The sequence below is a fragment of the Cavia porcellus genome, unplaced genomic scaffold (assembly GCF_034190915.1).
Source record: "Cavia porcellus strain 051 isolate PalLab524CR breed Dunkin Hartley unplaced genomic scaffold, mCavPor4.1 scaffold_22, whole genome shotgun sequence".
Taxonomy (NCBI): Eukaryota; Metazoa; Chordata; class Mammalia; order Rodentia; family Caviidae; genus Cavia; species Cavia porcellus.
In genome coordinates, this window is record NW_026947505.1 from 17,933,419 (window position 1) to 17,957,163 (window position 23,745).

A 23,745-nucleotide genomic window follows, 5' to 3' on the forward strand; every position below is an offset into this window, starting at 1 on the left:
TCTGCAATTCTGATATCCGCTAACACTCATGTTTTTATCTTCTAACAATAGATTGTTGACTAAATAATTTATGTGCTTGGACTTGATATTTTTTTACCTAAAAATCCATAATAAATGATGATACACTACTATTATTTGTATTTTCCTTCAGTACTACATATTCCAAATGAAATGATGATCATGTTGCTCTCATTTATGCATTATTCTTTGGCAGTAACAGGCCTTGACTCCAAGGCTTTCCCACCGAGCCGCACACCCAGTCCTTTTTCTCTCTTTTTCTTTCTGAGACAAGACCTCTCTAAGTTACTCAATTGGCCAGACTGGGATAGAACTTGCAGCTGTCCCGTCTCAGCCTCCCAGAAGCGAGGACTGCAGGCACGTGCTACCTCACTGGCTTGCTCCACTTGTTCTACTTGGTGGCACTGTGACCCTCGCGCACACTCCGAATCTAGAAAGCCATCCTCACCGTTCAGATTTAATTAGTCAGCCCCTTACGGATTTCTAAATCACTCAAACACTCATGCTGTTTTTTAAGTTTTAGTGACATAGTATATTTTGCCTGTTATACCTAACAAGATCTGGAGTTCAGCTACACCTCGGGAGCTCATCACCATGGTAAAAGAAATGAAGATTCATTCCTATGACCCCAAAATGCCTTAGGCTTCTTTGTAACCCTTCTCTCCTACCTTTCTACATAGGTCCTCTGTTTGTTTTCTATAACTGTACATTAGTCTGCAGTGTCCACATAATTTTGTATGAATGCATTTTTCTGTCTCTACTAAGCTCATTCAGAACTTATTCTGATACTCATCTATCTGAGTACATATTGTAAGCTTTCCTGAATCTTCAGTGACTATCTAAGAATGCAATGACTGATTCATATGACTTGTAAACCTGGTGACTTTTTTGTCATTTTACACTTACAGCAGCAGTACATAAGCCTTTCAGTTTCTCTGCCATTTTGCCAACATGGGTATGATAAGTCTTTTAATTTTAGCTATTCAAATACCTGCACTGTAGTAACACATTTTTTGTTTATTTTCTGTTTCCTTAATGTGGACTCTAACTGCAACTCTTATTTCAGTGTTTTAACAGTGATCATTTAATATTGCTATGACAAGTGAGTGATTATATTCTTGTATTTCTTTTGTGAACTATTTGGTTACATAACCTTTGCTTCATTTCTCTTATGGCTCCAAAGCTTTTATTTCTAACTGAAGATCCAATTCATGTTAATTGACCTGCTGAAATAGTAAAATGCTTCAAAAGTTTCAGGGAAGAGATAATACATGTGTGAAAATATCTATGGAAAACCAGATTAGCTATAGTTATTATAATAAAAAGTCTCACTTATTTGATTTTCAAAGCTGGTGGTGAAACATCAGAGATCACAGAGAGAGGGCACCAGCTACAGGCAGGAGAAGGTAGACATCCCAGTGTGATCTGAAAGTCACATTCTGAACAACCGAAGAGCACACGATCAATATGACTTTAAAAAGTAGTGATACTGTGGTAGTTCATGAAAAGCAATTGTAAGATATTTCATATAATTAATATCTCAAATAAAAGGGAAGATGTCTGCTTTGTACATTTGGTAGAAGTGTTCCAGGTCATGATCCGTCTGAAGCCCATAAAGACACTTGTGAAAGAGAAGCTATCAGACAACCAAGCGGAAGGATGAAACTAGATGAAGAACGAAGAAAGACACTGTGTAGGACAAGGAAAAGTCCCTTCCAATTTGCAGACTCCATGGTAACAACAGTGCAGGTCTAGTGACACTGGAAAAGCACACTGATACGGGGCAGAACCTTCCGCACTGGTGGATGCTGAGCTGCCTCTTTTCAGGTTTAGACAGTAGAGTAACTTGATCTTGCACTCACACGGGTCAGGACCATAGACCTTTTGATTACTTGTTTCAATGGACAGAATCGAAAAGCCCAGATAACACGTGATTATAGGACCTCTATTAACAGGGTGTCAACTTACGGAAACTATTCTCTTACAACATGGATTTACTTAACCCAATACTGCATCGTGGAGTGAGAGCTATAACCCATGGCCCAGGGTTCCTGTATCATTCTCTGTTTTACCTTCTGCACAAGCATAACTAGTTTTTCTTCTTTCTTCAAACTTGTTGCTTGACTGTCTCTTCCCTGCTACTATTTATGCTTTTATATTCAGCAAAAATGTAGGGCCTCTAGAGAAAGTTACCTCTAAATCTTTATGTCTACAAATTTATCTCCGCTTTCCACGTCTGCCTCTTCTCACCCTCTGGCGGGGAAAAAGGATTACTGATCCTGCTCTCGTCTTGCAGCATGCTTCCTAAGGGCCCGTATTATAGCATGCACGAGTCTTTCCTTTTATATTTCTTATTATTTCCTCTTTACTAGCATGTTCTCCACAGCCTAAAGACATGATCAACATCACTCACTTACTCAACAAACACTTATCGAGCATTTATTATGTCCTAGGAACTGAGGACTAGGAACTGGAGGCTCTCACCTCCAGGTCCTGACCCTCCCCTTACTCAGCCACTGCCCTTTCTTTTATTCTCAATTTTAGAGGTAAATTTCCTTTGGAATTGGTGCATGCTCAGTGCTTTGTTCCATGAGGCCCTGCGAGGGGCTCTCACTGTGACAACTCTTGCAAAGCCTCTGGGGGTCTCTGCATTTCCAAAGCCAATGTGCACCTGTGTTCCAGTTTTCTGTGAACCTTCTCTACCGTGTGAAAGTTAAATTTGTTGATTTTACAAATGCTTTTGTTTCTGGCTTTCTCAAAGATTCATTTCTGCTTTCTCTGCTGTTGTTACAACCTCCTTTAACCTACTGTTTTAATGTTTGAGTGTTCCACAGCTGTGGATCATTTTATCCTGGATGCGATTGCTCGGTCTCCTCACCCCTGCTTAGACGCTTCTGTGGAGAAGATGATTACGATCCCAGTTATTCATCTTTCTCCTAGAACTCTGTGATCGTCTGAGGAATACGACTAATTACACAGCTTCCCTGGGCTGCTACCGGTACTACATGGTCCTTGAATACAACATGCACAAAACAGCACTCAACAGCTTTTACAGAAAAACCGGTGATTTTTCCTTTATTGAATAGGTTCTTGGATATCAGCAACATAATCATATTATCTAAGCAAAGGAATGAGTCTAGATCTCTTTTTCATACTTAGCCTCCCTAGCAACTAAGCACAAAGCTTCTCAACACTAAGATGCTTAGTGTTTTTCCACTCCGTTATTTCCTATTTCCTTATGATTATTATTATTAATTTATTTTTAATTTCCCTTGCCGCTTGCCTAGTTTACCGCTGGTGCAGATTCTCAACTATCAGCAACCTACGCTCCAAGCTGGCGTGAAATATTTCTCCAAAGCATGTGTCTGATGATGTCATCCCTCGAAGCCTCACAGGTCCCAGTCTCTGACCTCCTTTGCTTAGCTCACAGGGCTTTCAGGGACTGGTTCTGTTCTCTCAGCCTCAGCTGGTGATTTTTGGTCAACAACCATTAGGTTAGCCTATGGGTCCATTGCAGGGTTTCTCAGAGTGTTCCGGAGGATGCTAGTACTGCAGGGATGGAGAGATTTCTGTGGTGACAGCGGTTTGGGAAATGTTTGGTTAAGTAAGTGAGACATTGACGTTACTGGACAACAAACCAGAGTTGGTAACATGCACCTGCACACTGTGTCTCTTACACGGGACCAAAGGACGCCGCAGCAACACTACAATGTATAGGTGCCCAGAGTTAGCTTTGGTCTCTGCTGAGCATTTTCTCCAGGGTTTCATGTTCTAAGAAGATGCAACTGGAAATGATTCACTCCATTGTCTGATGGCGCCGGGCTGGCATCACTATGGAATCTCTGCAAGCTTCCCACCCAGCCGACCCTTCTCCATCTTCTGTGCATCAGGAGTTGGAGCTCGCTCTGCCTTTGACTCGCATGTCTCTCTTCTGAGCCTTGGAGGCACATCTCTTCCGGCAGTCAGCTCTCCATCCTCCAGCTCTGTTAGACTTCAAGTTCCTTGAAGGCAGTAACTTGTGTTGCACCTCACTGAGTTCTTGTGTAGTACTTAGTCGCTGCATGACATACTTTTTAAATGCAGGAATGAAAAATGGTGCTGAGGCAACTCTAAATTTTCCTGGAATGTCACTTTAGTGTCTTCAATATTGATAAGGTCTAATTATATTAGCAGTGGTATCAGTTTCATTTGTCGGTGTCACTAATACCATAGTACACAGAAATGGAGGAATCATATCCAGATAGCAATAATGTCGTGCTCAGAACTAATGGACCTGGCTCTCTGTCTTGGTTGTGAGATCTCATCCATGTCAGTAACCAGATATAACTTGGAGTATATGTTTTCTTTTCTATAACAACAGGACAAAACATTTATTTATATTATAAATGAAATAGTACCTATGGTCTTGTTTTTAAAATCATGAGAGCCATAAAAATGTCATAGTATAACTGATCAACTATTTTCTTGAAAGTACACAAAATATTGATGCTTTTAAAAAGCAAAGAACTGGTAACAGTGCCTTGGACTGAATTGTGGGTGGCTTCAAAGAAAACATCTTGGCCAAATAGAAGAAAGAGAAGCATACAGCATTTTTCAATAGGAAAAAAGAAAAGCACAGAGGATATAATGTTACAAGTTGTAAGACAGCTTTATGCTTTCAGATTAAGCTCTCGATTTCCAAAGAAAATGACAGAGAGTCCCGTCATTTGGCTCTTCAATCAGTCTTGTCTAATGCAATCCACCTATAATCTAAGCTGAAGAAATGACTGTATCCATTTTTCACAGAACTTGAGAATAGCTAAAATTACAGACAAGGTCTTTCCCCTGATTAAGTTCACGGGTGCTTCAGATGGCATGATTAAGGTCCGCACTGCTTATTACTTTAAAAACTCACCTTGCTTTTGAATTCTTGACAGGGTGAATGATTTCCATTTCCCATCATTATGGTTTTGATTGCTGACAACGGAAGCCATTCCTGAACCGAGATCGTAGCTGACTTTTATGTGCCCATCAGCGAGCTCTACACTCATGAAATCTTTCTATTAATGGAGTAAAAATATACCCATGATTAGACAGACAGAGAAATACATGGCTGTTTGCTCCTTGATGAGGTTTATAATATGGCCTTGTGGCTAACCTGCTGACTATGTTACACTGTAACAGAAAAGCATTTTGGAAAATGAATTGATATTACTATTTTGTGAAGCTTTGCAGGTATGATGCTATGGTATAAATGGTCATGACCAAATTAGTTGAATATATTTTTTTCATTATGGTAGTACCTTGTACACATACATATTAAGGAAACCAAAGATTTGTTCCCTGCAAGAACTTATAAGAAATATTGACTAGAACAGCACAAGACCGAAGAGATAAATTCCTTCTCAACTAGGAAAAAAACCAACAGTTTTGCTGTTGTATATTCTATAGTGGAAATATCTTTACTGGCTGCTTCTCTTAAAGGATTATATGGGGAGTTACACCAATCATAAATAGTGATTAAACTGTACTTGTGATTAAAGTTAACAATGGAAATACAGAAGTGTTATCTCATCATGGAGTTTTGGCTACCATGAATCCAATCTAGATTTCTTTTAATAATAGATACTTTTACTAGTAACTGAAAATTGTGTTGGAAGAACAGCTCATCCTAGAAGATGTGCTGTGTGAGATCTTTACCAGGTCTCGTGTGGCGAGGTACATCAGGAGAGCGCTTGATGAAAACGTCCGGAACTTGAACATGACAGTGGAGATATTGGGGTACCAGCGAATGGGGCGGCTGACCAGTGCATAACCTTCTCCATCAAATTGAATAGTCCCTTCGCTGTCTTCCACCTGAGGGCTGGAAAGAAGCATCTCAGATGAATGCCGCCTACTTGGTCTATGTGGTGTTTTACTACTCAATGTATCAAACTATCCTCCGGGAATACACTGCAAGCTGTTGTGTGTCAGAAGCCACTCCAAATATATCTTCCACCCTTTGCTTCTCTCTATCTCCACTGCCACCACCTAGATCCAAACCCACTATCTGTCACCTGGATATCCTTGTGTGTTTAACAACCATATCATTGGTGTTTCAAATGCTTTAAGTTTTAGATAAATGGTTGGTGAATAGTTGTAGTCATGGTTAGTTATGTTTTAATGATATTTGTGCCAACACATGAAGTTTTGTGTTGGCCAAGATTCCATTATTACACAATATATGGTCATACACACATACACATAAATACACACACACACACACACACACACACATACATATATATGTATAAGTAATATAGGCCCTTAATAATCTGGAATAGACAGTGAAGGATGTCTGAGATGTGTGTGTGTGTGTGTGTGTGTGTGTGTGTACGTGTGCACGCACCTGTGTTTTAAATCTGCCTCCTTCACTTCTAGTGATGTTCTAAACTACAGGAAAGTTAGGGTTCAGTCCCTATGCCAAGCACAAACTCAGTAGGTAGCTTGACATTTGGTTTACAGAATCACTAAATATTTGTGGAATGAAGGAATCTTTTGAAAAGTGCTTCACAGAAAATATTTGTCAATTGATATTGGTTGAATAACTCAATATGTAAGATGAGTCTTATGTATAAAACACTTGAAAAATATTTAAACATGATGCTCTACAGTATATGTATCTTTATGTCTGTTTGGTGTTGTTGCAAGGTAAGTCTCAATTGTGGGGATATTTTTTCAAATTTTCAGTATTTACATATTAGCATCTATATAATCTCTGAAATTGAAGAGTTGTGCTAGCTTGAGAGTAGAGGAAGCTATTTAGACATATTATGATTTTCTCATATAATAATAGGTGCCTGTAATACTTTTTATGAAACTATGGCTAATAAGGAAGTTTACAGAATACAAAAATTAATGGTTCCTGTGTAGAAAGAACAATTACACATTCTCAACAAGTTGGCTTTCTCTCTGGACTAGAGAGAAATAAAAGACACTTTTTCAATATTCATGAAAAATGCTAACTGGAAGGCTGAGGAACTAAACCAGTCTATCAACAGTATAATTAATAATGATTAAATTGCTTATTATTTATACTTCCTTTATCATGATAATGAATAGACTGATTTCTGGAGCACTGAATGAGAGAGAAAAGAATATTGCAGAGAACCTACCTAAGAGACATTCCTCGAAGTTCTCAGTAAACTAGGATTTTCCATTAACATGATCATACTACCAACTGAAGCCCAGGAAGGGATTGTGAGCAACCCCCACTGACTTTTTTCTGGATGTTATGACTCAACACAGTCTTAGAATTTAAAAATTCTAGCCAGAAAAACACACAATCTCATAACGCACCATGAGGATAATTTGGGGGAATCAAACCAAAACACATTTCTGTTTCTTATAAAAAATGTAGGACATTTATGTTTCTGTCGTTATGTCTCTAAACTGTGAGCTCCTTAACAGAGAAAAAAGCCGATGGTATGGGAGACACCTCTTAGGGACTCTCAGGAGGGCCTTGTTACATCACTTAATACTTCATGCCTGAGCTCCTCAAGCATGTAATGAAAGGTTAAATCACCTATGATTCCTGAAACCCCTCCCAATGAGGACACTTGGGATATTCTCCTATTCCAGCAAAAGACACATCTGTGAGAAAGAGTTTTATGCTTGGAGTGACCAAACATTCCTAATTCATTAGCTCATCATAGCCAATCGAGGAAAGTCTAGCCTCAAAACTGGTGAGTTTGGATTTGGGAAAAATAGCTCTTTTGGGTGTATTCCATAATATTTCACCATTATATTAGAGTTTTCCTGTTCATTTTGAGTACATTTACCAGCAAAAGCAAATACTCTTTTATGATTAATAAATACAGAGAACCTTGGTTTCTTTTTGTTTCTTTGTTGAACTGAATGTCTGGTCAAGTTGGAAAGTGTTAGTTATGCCTTTGGAATAGCCATGTTCTTCTCCATGTAATTTGTTTACTATAGAACTATGTATGTATATATGGTTTTAGAATCTAAAATTTCATCATCATTTTAATGTTCAGTAAAATACATTTTAATGGTAGTAATTTCTTTGGTATTTTAAACTTAATGTGATTTTCAGAAGCTCAAGAAAAATGAAATGGACATCTTTTTGTATATTCCTGAGAGGCTAATCCCTCTAAAACATAAAAACAATTATAACCCTTATTGATCATTGTTACAAGCAAATTTCTAAAAGAGACGTTCTAGCATCTTCTCCAGCATTTCACCAGTCTACCTTTTTTTAGTCTCCTTTTACACTTTTTCCATAAAATAATTTTTGTTAACTTGAATAGTTGATCTTTATGTTAAACTATAATGAATGTTTTCCTGAAAACAAAAGCCAAACAATACCAGGAATTCCATAGAAATTAATCTTATGGGAACCAAGGCTTATAGGAAAATAGTATTGGGATAGATCACTTAAAATGCATACAATTACATAAGCAGACAGTTATAAAGACAGTAACAATTCTATTCAAAATATCTGCACAGCTCAGAAAGATCCATTAAAAATTAAAGGTATGGAATTATTTTAGTAAACACAACTTCATCTTAAAAGGAGAAGATGAAGCTAATTTAATGATAAGGGGTATCCAAAAGGTAGACCTTGCTGAGTGACTGAGATGTGACAAAAAAGCCGAAGGACAGGGGAGGCCTGGGAATGAGCACTTCCAAGATAGAGCACTTGGCTGAAGTGAGTGGAGGGCAAGTCCACGGGTGAGTGGCACCATGCGTGGGCTGCATTTTGAGCAGACTGTGCTGAAGTAGGGGTCTCCAGCTTACTGGTGTGCTTTGTGTTCAGCAACCTGACTTGGTGGTGGAACACATTAGTACTCTGGGAAGAACTTGCAGGAGACCTTCTAGCATTTGCCAACCTGGTATGAGAACATTTGCGCTAGTTTTTTCCTGCACACATTTCTGGCTCTCCAGCTTCTCTACATCGGCTCTTTGGTCTCTAGGACTCAAGCCTGTCCGTATTCCACCTGCTATGACTTTTTATTGAACTCCAACTCACTGTAAAGTCTCACTTCAAATGTCAGCTCTACAAAGCAGATTTCGATGCCTTGAACTCAGTGTGAATAATCATACCTCCATACCTTTTAAAAAGGATTTTAAAGTATGCCTTGCATTTCAGGTATTTTAGTATTTGTTTTTTTCTCATATCCTCATAGTATATTTCTTGATGCCTGGGATTGGACTGGATTTATAGTATCAAGAAGCTATAAGCACAAATCCCAGTCATCTACAAAACACTATGAATGTACAGGAATGCTGTTGCAATTATATTAACTAGAATAAAATGCTATATTTCAGGAGCAGAGCATCTTTGCAGAATTGATGTTGTAGCCTTGCATGATATGACTGCTGACAGAACATTTATGTCTTGGATATATTACCGGTAACAGGCATTTGAAAACCTTACTTGAAATGTACCAAGGAAATCTTTAGGGAAAATTAGTGTTTAGTGTTTATTTATGAGAACTAAATATTAATGCAGATCTCATTTTTTTTTGTTGTTGGATTGAATGGATTTTACAGACAACCTTCCACTGTAGATTTTAAAGATTATGACAAAATCATCTTAAGTGGGTCAGATTTTCAAACTGTCCTTAATACCATGTCAATAAGTTCATAAGCCAAAAAGAGCACTGGAAGTTAACTACAGCCTCCATTGACCATTGAATAAATGCAAATTTCTAAAACAGATATTCTGGTTATATCAGAGCTACATTGTTTTATGAAACTAAAGAAATGTTGAGAAAGAAGTCAGAAGTGTATTCTGCTACATTAATGGAGGATTTGGGTTTTGAAGGTGTATTTGCATCTTCAATGGGAAATGAAAAAGTACAAAATTATTGTTTGAATTGCTATGCATGTCACAATTAAGCTTCTAGGTATTTAATTTGTATTTTATAGCTTTAATTCAATATACTTAAACTACTTTAGGCTCAAGTGATTAGGGAGCTCAATTTTTACGCTGAGAAATCGAGCTGGTTATTTTACATTCTCAATTCAGTTAGTATACACAAGATACATTCTCTATGCATGCTTTGTATGCTTGTAAACAGTTTCTAGCTCCCATCTCTTATAATTGATGATGTCTATTGCCATCTTTCCTGGGCTCTGGTTTTTGTCCTCTTCAGCAGGCTTTCAGAGTCCCATGGCAACAGGGAAGCACTTGTAGGACCTTATGTGCCAGTAAGAAAAGTCCTATAGGAAATAAAACCTGAACTTGAGTTCTAAGTGCATACTTAATCAGTTTGGGGAGTACTCTCTTTATGAAAAAATAATACCACTCCACACTATCCACACATACAGAAACCCCTAGATGTGAAGGGGCACAAAGGTAGTAAGAGATAGTGGTCTTAACTGACTGCGGTGGAAATATCTTAGCTCTGCAAGATGTATGAACACATATGACCGTATAACAGCACTGCTGCAGGACTCCCAGGGCCTGGGAAGATGCCTGCACCAATGGAGCCAGGGAATCGACACTTCATTAGTTTCTTGGTAAACCCACCTCTGGATATCATCATTTCAAAATAGCTCCTTATCATCCACAAGATAAGAGAACAGTGGCACAATAAAATACAAACATCTGTGAAACACAGGACAGACCTCAGGGGATTTTTCACCTCAACTAACCTGACAGTGCAGCCTTTGCAGTCACCTTCTATTTCCCGGAAATTCCATAAACCTATAGGTTTGTTGTCAAAGTACGTTTCTCCCATACAGCCTGTGAATGTAGTCACCCGTACAGCATCGGCCTTCTGCAGAGAGACAGTGGATTTGTTATAATATAGAATTTAACAAGTAATCTGGACATATCTGTGAGAGTTACCAGCAGCAGGAGCCAGACAAGTGATTATCTGTGCCTCCTGATAGTCCTGGCTTTATACGTATTCACCTTTTTACTATGTTAGATCATCACCAAATAGGTCAATGAAGGAGAAAAGCTCAAATATTTCATCAATAGATCCTGGTTACTTTCTGTTATACTACTTTATCCCCATTAGTAAAAGCAATCATCCCTTGATATCTTCCAGGGATTGGTCACGGGATCTCTTTGAAGCCTGAACTTCCTTCTATAAATGGGATAGTGTAGGCACAAAACCTATGCACAATTCCCACAAGTACTTTAAATCTTCTTAGATCACTTACTTATTGTCAGTGCTATGAAAATAGTTGTTATGCTGCATTATTTAGGGAATAATGACAAGAAAAGTATCTGCACATGCTCAGTACAGATGCAATTTTATGTTTTGAATAGTTTCAAGCTTTGGCTGAATCTAAATATAGAAAACCCATAATTGCCCAGGTCAGACTGTGAACACCTTCCAGTTTCTAACTTTAGGCCAGCTGCTAAACTTCTGTGTGATTCATCCATTGGTCTACAACATGCGGCTGCTGTGGGAATTAAATTAGATAGTGTGTTTATGATCTGCACAGTACCTGTCACATAGAAGTTTTAGTGTTAGTGAGGCTGCAGGATTGTCTTTGGGCAGATCTGGGGCGCACACACACTAACAGGACATGTGTCTGAGGTCGTGGGAAAGGGTCCAGGCTGCGGGTCCAAAGGAGCACAAGAAACATGCACACCAACTATCCTCCAATAGCGCCGCCCTAACCCTTTTCATTCCCAACTTCCATGCAGGAGAATGAAGAAAACGAAAGCAGCCAGGAAAACTAGAAAACTAAAGCACCAGGTAGGTGCTGTTTTCTGGGACTCAATAAGTATGCATTGAATGCCAGTTCAGAGAAGCGTGATCCATAGAATCATCACAAAAGAGGAAACTACCCAGCCCATTCTAGAGGTCCTGGTAATTTAGTTCAGATAACTGCTTATTCTAGTCTTGGCAGGTTACACATAAATAGTACATTCTGCTGCTTATAACTTTAAAACTCTTATGTCAAAGCTAATCTACATTTAGTTGAATTGTCTGAAAAAAATGACAGTCTGGGGTGTTTGGGTTTTGGAATGAACATAAGAAGATGGTCCCTGAATTGGAAAAAAGCTGTAACTTCAGATCAAACTTATCACATGAGTATTTTCCTACTGTGGTGGCCATGCAGAGAGAACGCTGGTGCCAGTGTCACAGTGGTCCTTGGAAAGCTCCATCATTGGCTGGAGCCTCTTAATTTTCCAGAGGTTGATTCTCTTACCTGTGGATTCTCCTGGGTTTTCTGTGTGTCCTTCAGTCCTGAAATGCTATCCTTGAGAAACTTCCCTGCTCATTTAAATTTTCATCAGAAAATTGTTTTACTTATTTCTTTGCAGCCTTTTCTAGGAGCCTTGAAACTTTGAGCTTAAGTGATAAAAAAAAAATCTTTCTATAGAACTTATTTTTCTGTCTTTTTATTTCTGAGACTAATATAAAGTTGTTTTCAGCCAGATATTTGCATAGTAACTCCTGGAAGTATAATTCAAGGTATGACCACCATGGCTTAGGGATTGTCGTGTATTTTTATACACTTACCTCATTCCTCTTCATGGTTAGGAAGCACGGTGATTTAGGACCAGAGTCTCCTATGCTTGTTAACCTGTGTTCAAATCCAAGCTCTGTCCCTAAGTATTGTCTGACCTTGATCAAGATATTTAAATTCTGTTTTCTTCACACTCCTTAATCATTGAATGGGGAGGATATTACTATCTATTCTATTTTGGCTTGAGTGTATTCTGCTCAGAATTTTATGTTGAAATCTTAACTTCCAACCCGACTGTTGAGAACTGGGAGGTGGTAAGGTCATGAGGTTGGGGCCTCCATGACTGAGATTAGTGACTTATACAGTAACAACAACAACCAAAAGGCCCAAAAGAACACAATTCCCTGTCTACCATGTGAGGGTGCAGCAGTAAAGCACATTCCATGTGGAAGAGGATCCATTAGAGAGCACAGCTGCAAGGACCTTGATCTTGGGCTTCTTAGCCTCCCAAATTGTGCGAAATGTATTTGTTGCTATATTATAAGCTTCCTAGCTCTATCATATTTTTGTTATAGCAGCCTACATTGATTAAGATACAACTGGATTTGATTTCAAAATGAATGGGTTTTGTACCACACTGTGGTGTTCCTCTATTTATCTTTGTAGGAAACAGGAAAAGTTGGCAATTTGACTATATTATTATGCACCATGTGTGTTTACATGTAGCTCCATGGTGAGAATGATTTTAGTGTGTTACAGAATTAATTTCCATACTTAGTGTCACATCTCACACACAAAGCAAATAAAGGAGCCTCACTCTGCATGAAAGTAGAGTTCTCCTAAATTGGGATCACCCAGGCTTTTCACATTTTCTGACTATCATGTCCCAGGGTGATTCCGACAAGTTCAGGATTATCTATTATATTTGATTGTGTTCTCGCATCTCACCCACAGGTCATTTTGCAACAGCTAATTCTATTTAATCAACATAAGCTTCTTTAGCATGCAGACACTCTGGAATTTGAAATGCACAGGAGCCTGTCACGAAGCAATTATGAATATTAAGTGCATTGCTTTGTAAGAATGAGCAAAGAGCAACTCGAAAACTTTTAAAACCAGATCATGATTCAAAAGCTTATGCCTCCTGTGATATTTCCCATGGTATTCATAAATCTTTTAATTAGATGTGAGTATGGACTTTATAACACTTCATATCTATAAATCATGCATGGATTCTGAAAGTGAGGTGTACTTAAAAAATACTACTCTTGAGGCAACTGAAACAAGATTTTAAAAAAGAAACGGATGCCACAGAAAAGGACAGGACAATAACTAGTTAAATAAATATTCATAAGCATATGAAGAGGTGTTTTGAGATTGAATTTCCAAAATTGAAAGAGAAAAACTGTTACTTAAAATAAATTCATGTTTTCATAAAAATGAGTTAAGTGAAACTCGGTTAAGTTACTGCAGAGCTGTCTCACGCCTTCTCCCTGAGTAATCAGGCCAGGTGTTGTCTGTTAGGATGAAATCAAAGAGCTGGGGAAAAGCACATTACCTTTAATTTTCCAGTCAAGCCGCCGACAAACAGCATTGCATCTGCATCCACATCTAGGATGGTGTAGCCCGGGGGAGACACTGAGTGGTAGGTACCGGGCATAATACTGGCTTTGGGTCCATCCAGGGCTCTCACGGAAATGGATCCATTTCTCCCCGTTCTTCAAGGGTACAAGCAGAAATGGAGAGGAAGACAATACAGAAAATGAATTGTGTGTCCTATCTCTGTGCACTTGAGGTTGAGAAGATACACACTATACAGAGCTGCTCGAGAAAACTTTAGAGAAAACTGGGTATGTAGATTTCAACATTCCAGAGGCATTGACTCTCCCATCAATACTCAGTCTGATCATTGCTAGATAGTTTTGATCAGATTCTGCCAGGACAAATGAGCAGCATGTTCTGATTCTGTGTGTGTCCACTGATAGGATGTGAGATGACACAGCAGCCATTAGCTGATGGAATTGCTCTATTCTGGGTCAAGTGGAAACCAAATTGCTTTACATAATAATTTAGTACTTTCCAACACACACGACTGAAACACATTTATAGGACTTTAGTTTGTATTTTGTCTAATTTAACTCAGCAAGTGAGCCCCAAATGCGCCACTGTTTTGCAGTACAAGCTGCATAATTTCTCCTAAAATTCCTTATAAATATCTTGGATACAAATCTGCTGAAGCAGCCTTGTTGGAATGATACGTCTTTTATTGTTTGGACACTGCATACAGAGTATTATCTAGTCTTCGGAACTGTGTATACAAATTGTGTAGAAGTTCAGCTTTAAATTCAATTAAGAGAACTTTGAAAGCTATTATCATTTCATTTCATTTTCTTTTTTAAGTGACTGATTTCCATGAATTGTTAAATATGAAAGCCTGGTGTGTCTTTTGAGACAAGCAGTCACAACAAAGCGTCAGTGTCACATTTCTTTCCCTGCTGTCTCACTTTGGCAATCTATCTTTGAGGAGGAGGCAGTGTTAAGTGAAATACACGGAAACAAAAGAACGATTTTGTCAACTAACGTCTTTCTTAAACAAAATGAATCTTTTCTGATAGAATAAGTGTACCTTGTGAGAATAAATGTCTTCAAATGCACTAAAACACTTAAAACTCCCAACACTTCTACATATGTGAGCATACTGTTTCCCTTTTTCTTACACACACACACACACACACACACAATTTTTGCTGAATATTTTAATAAAACTATTGCTTTTTGCTATTGCTTTCCATTTTTTTCTTGTAAGAAATTTAAATATATACAAAGAGAATCAAACTCTATGGACCCTTATCCCAATTCAATAACTATTTGTTCTTTGATTGTTCTCTCATTTCTGATCAGCCTCATCTCTAGCCCTAGACCCTTAGCCGTATACTCAACTGCTAGCTAGGATTTATTAGGGAGATGAGAACTGGAAAAAGAAGAGAAAAGGTGGAAAGCACTGAGGCCAGGAATGGTTGTGTAAGCGAGCTACATCCAGTCTGAAAGTCATGATTGGTTCAAAGCTTCTGAGACAGAATTACTGTTCCAATCCCTTATTACTTTGCATTTTAATTATTATTATGGAGTGTGACCCTAACATACCATACTTAGATCTTAAAGTTTTCACACTGCATATGCTTGTAGGCATGGTTGTTATGTAGATTAGGAGAGGAACTGTATACTAAGCAATAATGACAGTTGTTACAGCCTGAACCCTGTCTAGTAAGAGGAGTGTCAGTGCTTTTTATTGTTTTCAAGGGATATAAGATGATTAAAACCAACTAAAGCAGCAAATTCCTACCAAATGGCAGTTGAAGGACTCATAAATTGACTGCTTCCTCTGATGAGTACTTTGAAGCTTTGTAAACACCTAAGAGGTATGACAGATGTACTCACCCCCACACATTTATACATTTACATTTAATGTACAAAATTGAAATACGTGTATATTCATTCATCCACAGTTGTCTTATTGAAATGGAATAGCAGCTCGCTCATAACCTGAAAAACTATTTCAAAATTGTTACTCAATTATCTTCATGTATTTTGAGTAATCACCTCGATGCTTCAATACGGTACCAATAGGTGTCATCAATAGTCAAGTCAGGATACTCGATTCGGCCAACTCCAGATCCAACATCCCACAGGAAACTTACTTTGCCTTTCCGCATTTCTATAGCCAGAAAGTCCGTCTGGTGCAGAGACATAAAAAACAATTGTTAAAATGTACAAAAGTGCTCGGAAAGAGGTGCAAGGACAGAAGAGTCCACTGCAACAGGTGCCATTGACAGAAATGTAAAATAATGGCATTCATTCTTATTTTCAGCAAAGACTTAGCTGTAAGGTGTATCTGTGATAGTTTAACCCAAAGTGACCCCGAGCTTCTGAGGGAAATGGCACGTATTCACTTATGCCCTGACTGATCTCCTGCAAAGTCATCTGTATGGAAGATCCACACTCGGGCAAGGCCCAGTGGTTCAAACAGAAACAGGTGGAAGTTCATGGGTGAATTTTTATAGGTAAGAGTCCAATTTGAGTAAAAATTCAACATGATTTAGAAGATGATTCATCAATAGTAAATTAGTATGCAATTTACTATTTTCATTTCATTATTATGCAAGCTCTTGTAGTTTAGTTTTTTGTTTGAAAAATGTTTAAAAGGCTTTATTCTTTTTTTTTTTTTTTTGTCTTTTTGAGACAGGGTCTCACCATGCATTTTAGGCTGGCCTTGGGCTCACTTTGTAGCCCAGGCTGATATTGAACTTGCAACGATCCTCCTACCTCAGCCTCCTGAGTGCTGGGATTACAGAAAAAAGCTTTACTCTTATTAGCCTTTCTATTTAAACAGATAGATCTAAAAATATGATCCAAAGTAAATGTTAGTATACTGACAAATGAAAGTAAAGTGCTTGAGTACCCACAGAGGATTTTCCTCCTGCTTATTTGACACTTCAGAACTTTGTAAGACTCTACAAGTCTGCAAAGCAGTTTGGGGAACGTGGTACTGGATTCCATGCATTTCTCAGGGCCAGGATATCATCTGACTCCACATATATACAAAAGTCTAAAGAAAAGCCACACATTAAACTTACAAATTTGGCACTCCCAAGATAAAAAAGGAGGTTGTCAGCGACCGCTGTCTTGACATTGATGATAATATTATTGTAGCTTCCTTTCTTGATTTCGGGCTTGTATGTTCGAATGCAGTCACCACCCGAAGAGACAGATACTTTGATCTTTAAGAAAAACAAGATACAAAGACCAAAGACTGAATCTCTCAGACAGTCTGAGGTAGCTCCCAAACAATTATAGTGCCATCATCACTTTTTCTTTCAGTTCCTTTGCAATCACCCCAAAGTATCATTAGCTGCCCATATGCAGATCTCATTATACTCATTAATGAAGGCACCGAAGAAGGGCCCTCCATGAGAACTCTGACAATGAGCTGTTCAATGTTCTGTGTTTCTCCTTGAAGAATACAGGCACACTTTTCCAAACGAGATTTTATAAGAAGCTAATGGTAATGATCTTTATGATGGTTGCTTAATGAAATTTTGTAATTCAAATTTCAGCAATTTTGGTATCATTTAAAGGAGAGAATAAATCTAGGGAAGCCAGTTTTCTTGAGGAAATTACTGGCCCTCTCTTTCTCTTACAGATGAAACAGGACAAAGACATTTTGTTCTAGATGGCCTAACAATAAGAATATTAATCATTCCTCTCAGAACATACATTGCAGAATAAATTATACCTTTTTTTATTAAGTTTCCAGGAAATAAGATGAAAATAATTTCCAGTGGTTATCACTACTAATATATGTAACAGCTCCTTTTTCTTTTGAATAGTACTTTAAAAATTACTATAAATTGCTAAGAAAGAAATTCCTATATGAAGCAAATGATACTGTTCCTTCCAGTTTTAGCTTACACTGAGGGAGTCTTCCTTCAATCACAAATTACATTATTGGATTTAATTTCCTTTGGTGAGGTACAGAATTACAGAAAAGGGTGCTTTCAGGACAGCGGTGTAGTTCTTTGAACTCACACAGAAGTGGTTACTTTGCTGATTGATGGCTACTCGAAGTGGGAGGCAGAGAGAGAAGATACAAAACCTCTTTTGCTACTCATTCCAATCCCTAGATTCCAGAAGAATACTGGTCCTCACATGCAGTAAATTTATATTTTCCCATTTTTTCTGATACTTTTCCTTACTTGTTTAGTTTGCACATTTGGAACATCCCTAGTAACTAGCATTCCTGTTACTCCCATAAAATGCTTTTGCAAAGTCCAAGCCACATGGCCTAGTCTCCATATTATGATGCCACAAGAGGGTGTCTCCAAGAATTTCACTGGGCTGTGGATGTAGGGAGCACAGTGGGCTCTCAGCAAGGGCAAAGACTACACTGAGGAGGCTGTAGCTGTAAACTGCTTGGACTCAAAAGGCAGAGGTGAGGAATGCTTTGGGGCACTGATATCCAGGTAAATGCACATATATTTGGGAATGTCTGAGAATCCAGCAGATTGGTGGCAGCTCCTATGGACTCCATAGCACAGTGCACATAGTTAGGTGGTGGTGTTTCCTCACGTGAGCTGCTAAGCTAAATGCATCTCTATTCAGAGGAAACTGTTTGGGAAAGAAATAAGTAGGGGCTATTATCTGAGAAGAGGGTCATTCCTGAGGCTCTGTGTGTAGTGGCCTGGAGGTGGACTAACAAAAGGAATCCACTTTGGAGGCTGCTTGCTGGTCCTTGTCTTCTCCCTCAGTGTTTTCCCAGCCTCCTATCTGAGGGATTCAGGATGTGTGGGGAGGGGAGGTGACCCCTGATGCCCAGAGTATTTGCTCTACTGTTTAGAGAGGTTCCTTTCCTGATAGTATGGTTTTCAGTGAGGAAGTTGGCTTTTTGCTTTCCAAATGATGGACATTTTCTTCTACATATGAAGCTGAGAGGAGGTGAATCAAAAAGAATTTTAGAAAACCTTAAGCAGGAAATGTACAATTTTGACTCCAGATGTTAATAGCATAGCCTTGTGCAATGGAAGCTGACAATGTATGCTCACACGATTAAAAGGATAAAGTCACGCAAGAGAAAGACCACATAGTGGAGGGCAGGGAGGGAAAACATAGTCTTCACCTATTGTTACTCTTCAGAAAATGGTGTCAGATCTGGTGAGCTTTTAAGAATTTACAGCAAGGGTTCCCAAACCATTGTCACTGAAGACCTAGGTGTTGAGCAATTTTAATGTCTGAGGCACAGGTGCCACTGGTACAGTAAGAGAACAAGGCATCAAGATCTGACTGTAATTCATGAGCAGTTTGAACCACGAAATGGACATAAAATCACTGGGGATCCATTAGTAGTCAAAGTAGCTCTTAGTCTTCACTTCATGAATGCTTGACAGCCTGGTGTTGGGACCATCTTGTGGCAGGTTTAATCACAAACAAGTCATGTTTATTTAAAGAACACGATTAAACAAGACTCAGTTACTGTTTAGAGAAGGAATGGCTGGGTATTTAGGGAGCGTGTGACTGTTTAGTCTCAGGATGAGTTTCAGACTTTGGTTTTAGATGCCTAGCAGAGCTCCCAGAGATGCCATGACTGCGGGCTGGAAAGGGGTCATCAGAGCGTCCAGCAGCGCGCCAGTGCTGAAGCCTGTTGAACTATGAAGCCCATCTCGAGAATTCAGTCTAACAAAGTGGTTATTTTAAAGTCAAGCATATTGAATGCCACTAGGATTTACGAGTAATCTACTTTATGGAATATTTTGCATATTTGAAATTTTAGTTTTTGAACAAAATGACATTGCCATTAATATGCCAGCAGTTAATCTTATAAAAATAACCTACTTCTCAATTCTTACTTACACATGTAAAAAACAATTTGTAGTTGCTATTTTCTGGTTTCAAATATAATATAAACATAATCTCAGTACCTAATTAAATATAATCTCAGTGCATAAAAATACAGGCAATGCCTACTGTTGGTGATCAATTTGTAGTTCATTTCTCCTTACAAATACATTGTGTTTTGAATCACAATTATAGATATGTCTTTTGAGCAACTTAAAATGGGAATCAAATCTATACATTTATTTAGAAAAAATTTCTAGGATATATCCCTCTGATAAAAGGGGAGAAATTTCTAAATACAAATATGCTTTGGCTCTATCAGTCATTGTATTTCTAATGCAACTCCTTAATGAGGTTTCTAAAAGAAATCACTAAGCATTTGGTACTTCTAAGGCATTTCTTACATAACAATTATTCCTTATAAAATCATCATGAATTCAATTAATTTTTACTCAGTATTTCATTATATCTATTGGATTTTCACTGCATTTTTAGAGCAGCAACTAGGACATTCATTTAAAGAGTATCAGCTACTCAATTTGAGAATCAACAATCCCAAAGAAAGCTACTTTAAAATAAATGTCTTTAATTTTTTAATTAAGAAATATCTTTCTTAATTTTCATATCAAATATATGTTAGAATCATAGCCAGACACTTAAGCCAAGTTGAAATTCTATGACAACTCAAAAAGTATCATCCTTGGTTTGTACAAAACTCGTTTAAAAACAGCTGCTCCTAAAATCTAACAAAAATAAAGCATTTTGTTGCAACTTCTTGCAAAATATTTAAAATTTTCCTAGAATTATCCAACATCTTTTTTACATGTATTTTTTACTATGAGACAGGTACATAATATACTTATGTGTCACAAATTTTTCTTTCTATGAGGGAGGAGGAAAGAATCCACAAGCGATGAATATTTTGGCAGATGTTTAGCTTTTTTACAGTGAAGAAATAATACAAATGTCCAGATTTCCCTATGTTATTTGGTGATTAATCAAAGACTGTGGCTGAATGTCTGATTCCTAAGAGAATATTTATAATTACTTTTTTTTAAAGACATCACTGTTAAAACACATAGTGAAATGGTATGCCATGTACTTTTTTTTAGCTACAGTTAGGGTGTCCTTTCTAGGTTTTCTCACATGCTACAGAGTTCTTCTAGACTGATACTCAGGAAGCATAAATCTGATGCACTCTGATTAAAGTGTTCATACTCAAACACTTTCACCAATGGGATTCCTCCTACATACAATTATTACCCAACAATAGATTGTGATTAATTTATCACTGCAGCACAGATAAGACCTGGCTTCCATTGACATTTCCAATTTAATGTTCACTTTACTCAGTATCTCATGACAAAACAGAATGGCCTTTCACAAGCAGACACTATGACCTCACCTTTTGCCTTGGGTCAAGCCATTCCTCATCTCAGAATGCCCTCCCACATTCCCTCTCCCTGTCCCCTCTACCTAGATTAGGGCACTTCCAGTCCTGGCCCAAACTCTTTCCCTTGGGCTGTCTTCTGACCTACTAGAAGGGACCTTTCCTTTTAGAGTACTTCTGGCCCATGTAATTGGTATGGTATTTCTGCATTATCTTAAGAATTGCTTGCATATATGTCTTTTTTCCTCTATGATATGAAAATTATATTCGAACAGTAACAAAATATACTAGGATTCTCAATTTTTAAACCACTAAGGTGATTATCATTCCCTTGAATGATCATTTGTAATTTATAAAGAAAAATTTCCTTCTTCCATCTGCACATAGCTTTAAAGTAAAGGCTCAAAAAAGCGAACTAAAGGTCATTACACAGGATATATCGGTGTGTGTGTATGTGTGACAATCCTTCTAGAGATAATATTAACAGATATAATCAGTTATTGATTGTGAAAACAAAAATCGCTTACAGAATTGGCTTGCTTCCGGGCTTGATTTATGAGTTCTTTTATCTCAGAGATGTTTTTCTTTAGGTTATCTTCAAGCTCCTTGATGGGTTTGAGTTGATCTAGGAGTCGATTAGCTTCTTGTTCTAGATTCTTCACAGTGGCATCTGCATCTGTAACTGCACAGAGCATGTTTGCACACACACACACACACACACACACATGCACACACACAGAAACGAACACAGCAGTGTGTTTAGTTAAGCAATATTATCTTGCTCACGGCATAAAGCAAGGCCTTGATGATCCAAGCAGAGAGTGTTGGCAAATGCACAATGCGAATACTGCACTTGAGATGCAAGCAGTTCCATTAGAAAAAGTTTTGGGCTTTGTGATTTAGGTGAAAATTAGCATTGAAGGCAGAAGATAAGATGAACTTAATTCAATAAAAAAAAAAAGATGAACTTAATTCAATGCTTAATTCTGAGCTGCAGCCAAAGAGCTGACCTTTATAGAACAGAACTTCAGCCATAGAAGCCGGAAAATGACAGCATCTTGAAAATGTCACCTGGTCTATCCCAGTCTGAACCTCATTGTAATCAAGGTTCTTGCACAAATTGTTTTTTTTTTTTCCTTTCCTCACTGTCTTTCTTTATACATCCTAGAGAGAAAAGCTATCAAAATGTGGCTTGAAGAACATTTCGATGTTGAACAACCCTCAGACTGAAGGCCTATGTTAGACTTTAATTAAATCTTCCAAGCCGCAGTTCAATTTCATTTTGAAGAACAGTTGATTGTCCTGGGCTATATATGAGTTTGAATGATATTAAATCACTGTTTTTGTAGGTTAAAAAAAGTTGAATCCTGGCAATTTCAAAAGTTTCAACCCTAAGATAGCTGAAAGTTATCACAGATCCATAGAGTTTCAGTGTGTGCTTTTTACAAGTGGGCACATAACAAACGCAAAGCTACGTATCCTTCCTTGGGATGTTGGTGGTAATATCCAACTACATCATTTATCATCAGGTTAAATGTTTATTGTTCAGCTTTCTGTCCCTGTGACCCTGATGAAAAAGTAGAACTCTTCAATGTCCAAGGCTACCTGCCCTGCAAGCCTATGGACCATCACACCTACAACTATTCTCTTCTATGGCTCAGGATAGAATTAAGCAGGCCCAAAGGAAGGGAAGTTATTTTTCAACAAGGCTCTCAAGTAGGAATTTTCAACTCATGCTCATAAATGGGACCTGTATTGTTAGTGGTGTCTCAAAAGGACATAAGTTTATTAACCTTACTAAATCAATAACTGAGTATATTCTTCCTCAAGTGCAGGGTATCTAGTGTTACATATAAATGACATAACTACAGTTATCCTGCTGTTTTGTACACTTTAAATAAAACATTCACTTGTTTCTTTCCTTTAATTCTCCACCATTATTCTGATAGTCTACAAATTACTCTAGAATCAAGGAATACTGATTTAGATTTAGATTCATAAGAAAGAGAAAGAGTAGTTAAGCAAAGATTGCTTAGGCTTAGGTAAGAAGTTGCAGGCCCTAGCAGTGTTCTCAAAAGCTTTTATAGTAAATGCTTCAAAAGGGCCTGTGGAGGGGTCTTGCCCTTCCTCTACATTTGGGGGCAATCTAAGCTGCACGGGACTTTTCTTGGAGTTTGAAAAGTAAGTCATCTGTGGTATTAAGTCAGATGCTTCTTTTTATAGTAGTTTTTGAAAACTTTCTCATTTTCCTTCCTAATTACTTAAGGGGTATATTTTAAAATCACTTCTAAAAATGAGTTTTGATAAGTTAGTAAATTTCTAGATTATCTATATATTTTAGGAACTAAAATTTGTTAGCATAAAACCTCACCAAGTACTTTTTTTATATGCTAAATTTCTTCCCCTCGGTTGTTACACGTCCTTTAGAACTTGGCCTATTTTGTGCTTTATTTTTCTTGCTTAAACTTGCCAATCACTTGACTTGTTAATTACACCACCAAAGTTTACCTTTTGGATTTATCAATTCTGTT

General features: G+C 37.8%; 1 protein-coding gene across 6 annotated transcripts in view; it reads right to left on the reverse strand.

Moving 5' to 3' along the window:
* The window catches only part of Lama2 (laminin subunit alpha 2), a 553,946-nt gene that overhangs the window by 40,362 nt on the left and 489,839 nt on the right, over positions 1 to 23,745 (reverse strand). For all 6 annotated transcript variants that reach the window (XM_063232872.1, XM_063232874.1, XM_063232873.1 and 3 more), the window contains 7 exons: positions 21,742 to 21,896; positions 17,070 to 17,213; positions 16,036 to 16,169; positions 13,994 to 14,153; positions 10,657 to 10,781; positions 5,698 to 5,860; positions 4,913 to 5,057 (listed from right to left, as the gene is read on the reverse strand). In XM_063232872.1, the coding sequence (XP_063088942.1) occupies positions 4,913 to 5,057; positions 5,698 to 5,860; positions 10,657 to 10,781; positions 13,994 to 14,153; positions 16,036 to 16,169; positions 17,070 to 17,213; positions 21,742 to 21,896 (1,026 nt within the window). The remainder of the gene's footprint in view (positions 1 to 4,912; positions 5,058 to 5,697; positions 5,861 to 10,656; positions 10,782 to 13,993; positions 14,154 to 16,035; positions 16,170 to 17,069; positions 17,214 to 21,741; positions 21,897 to 23,745) is intronic.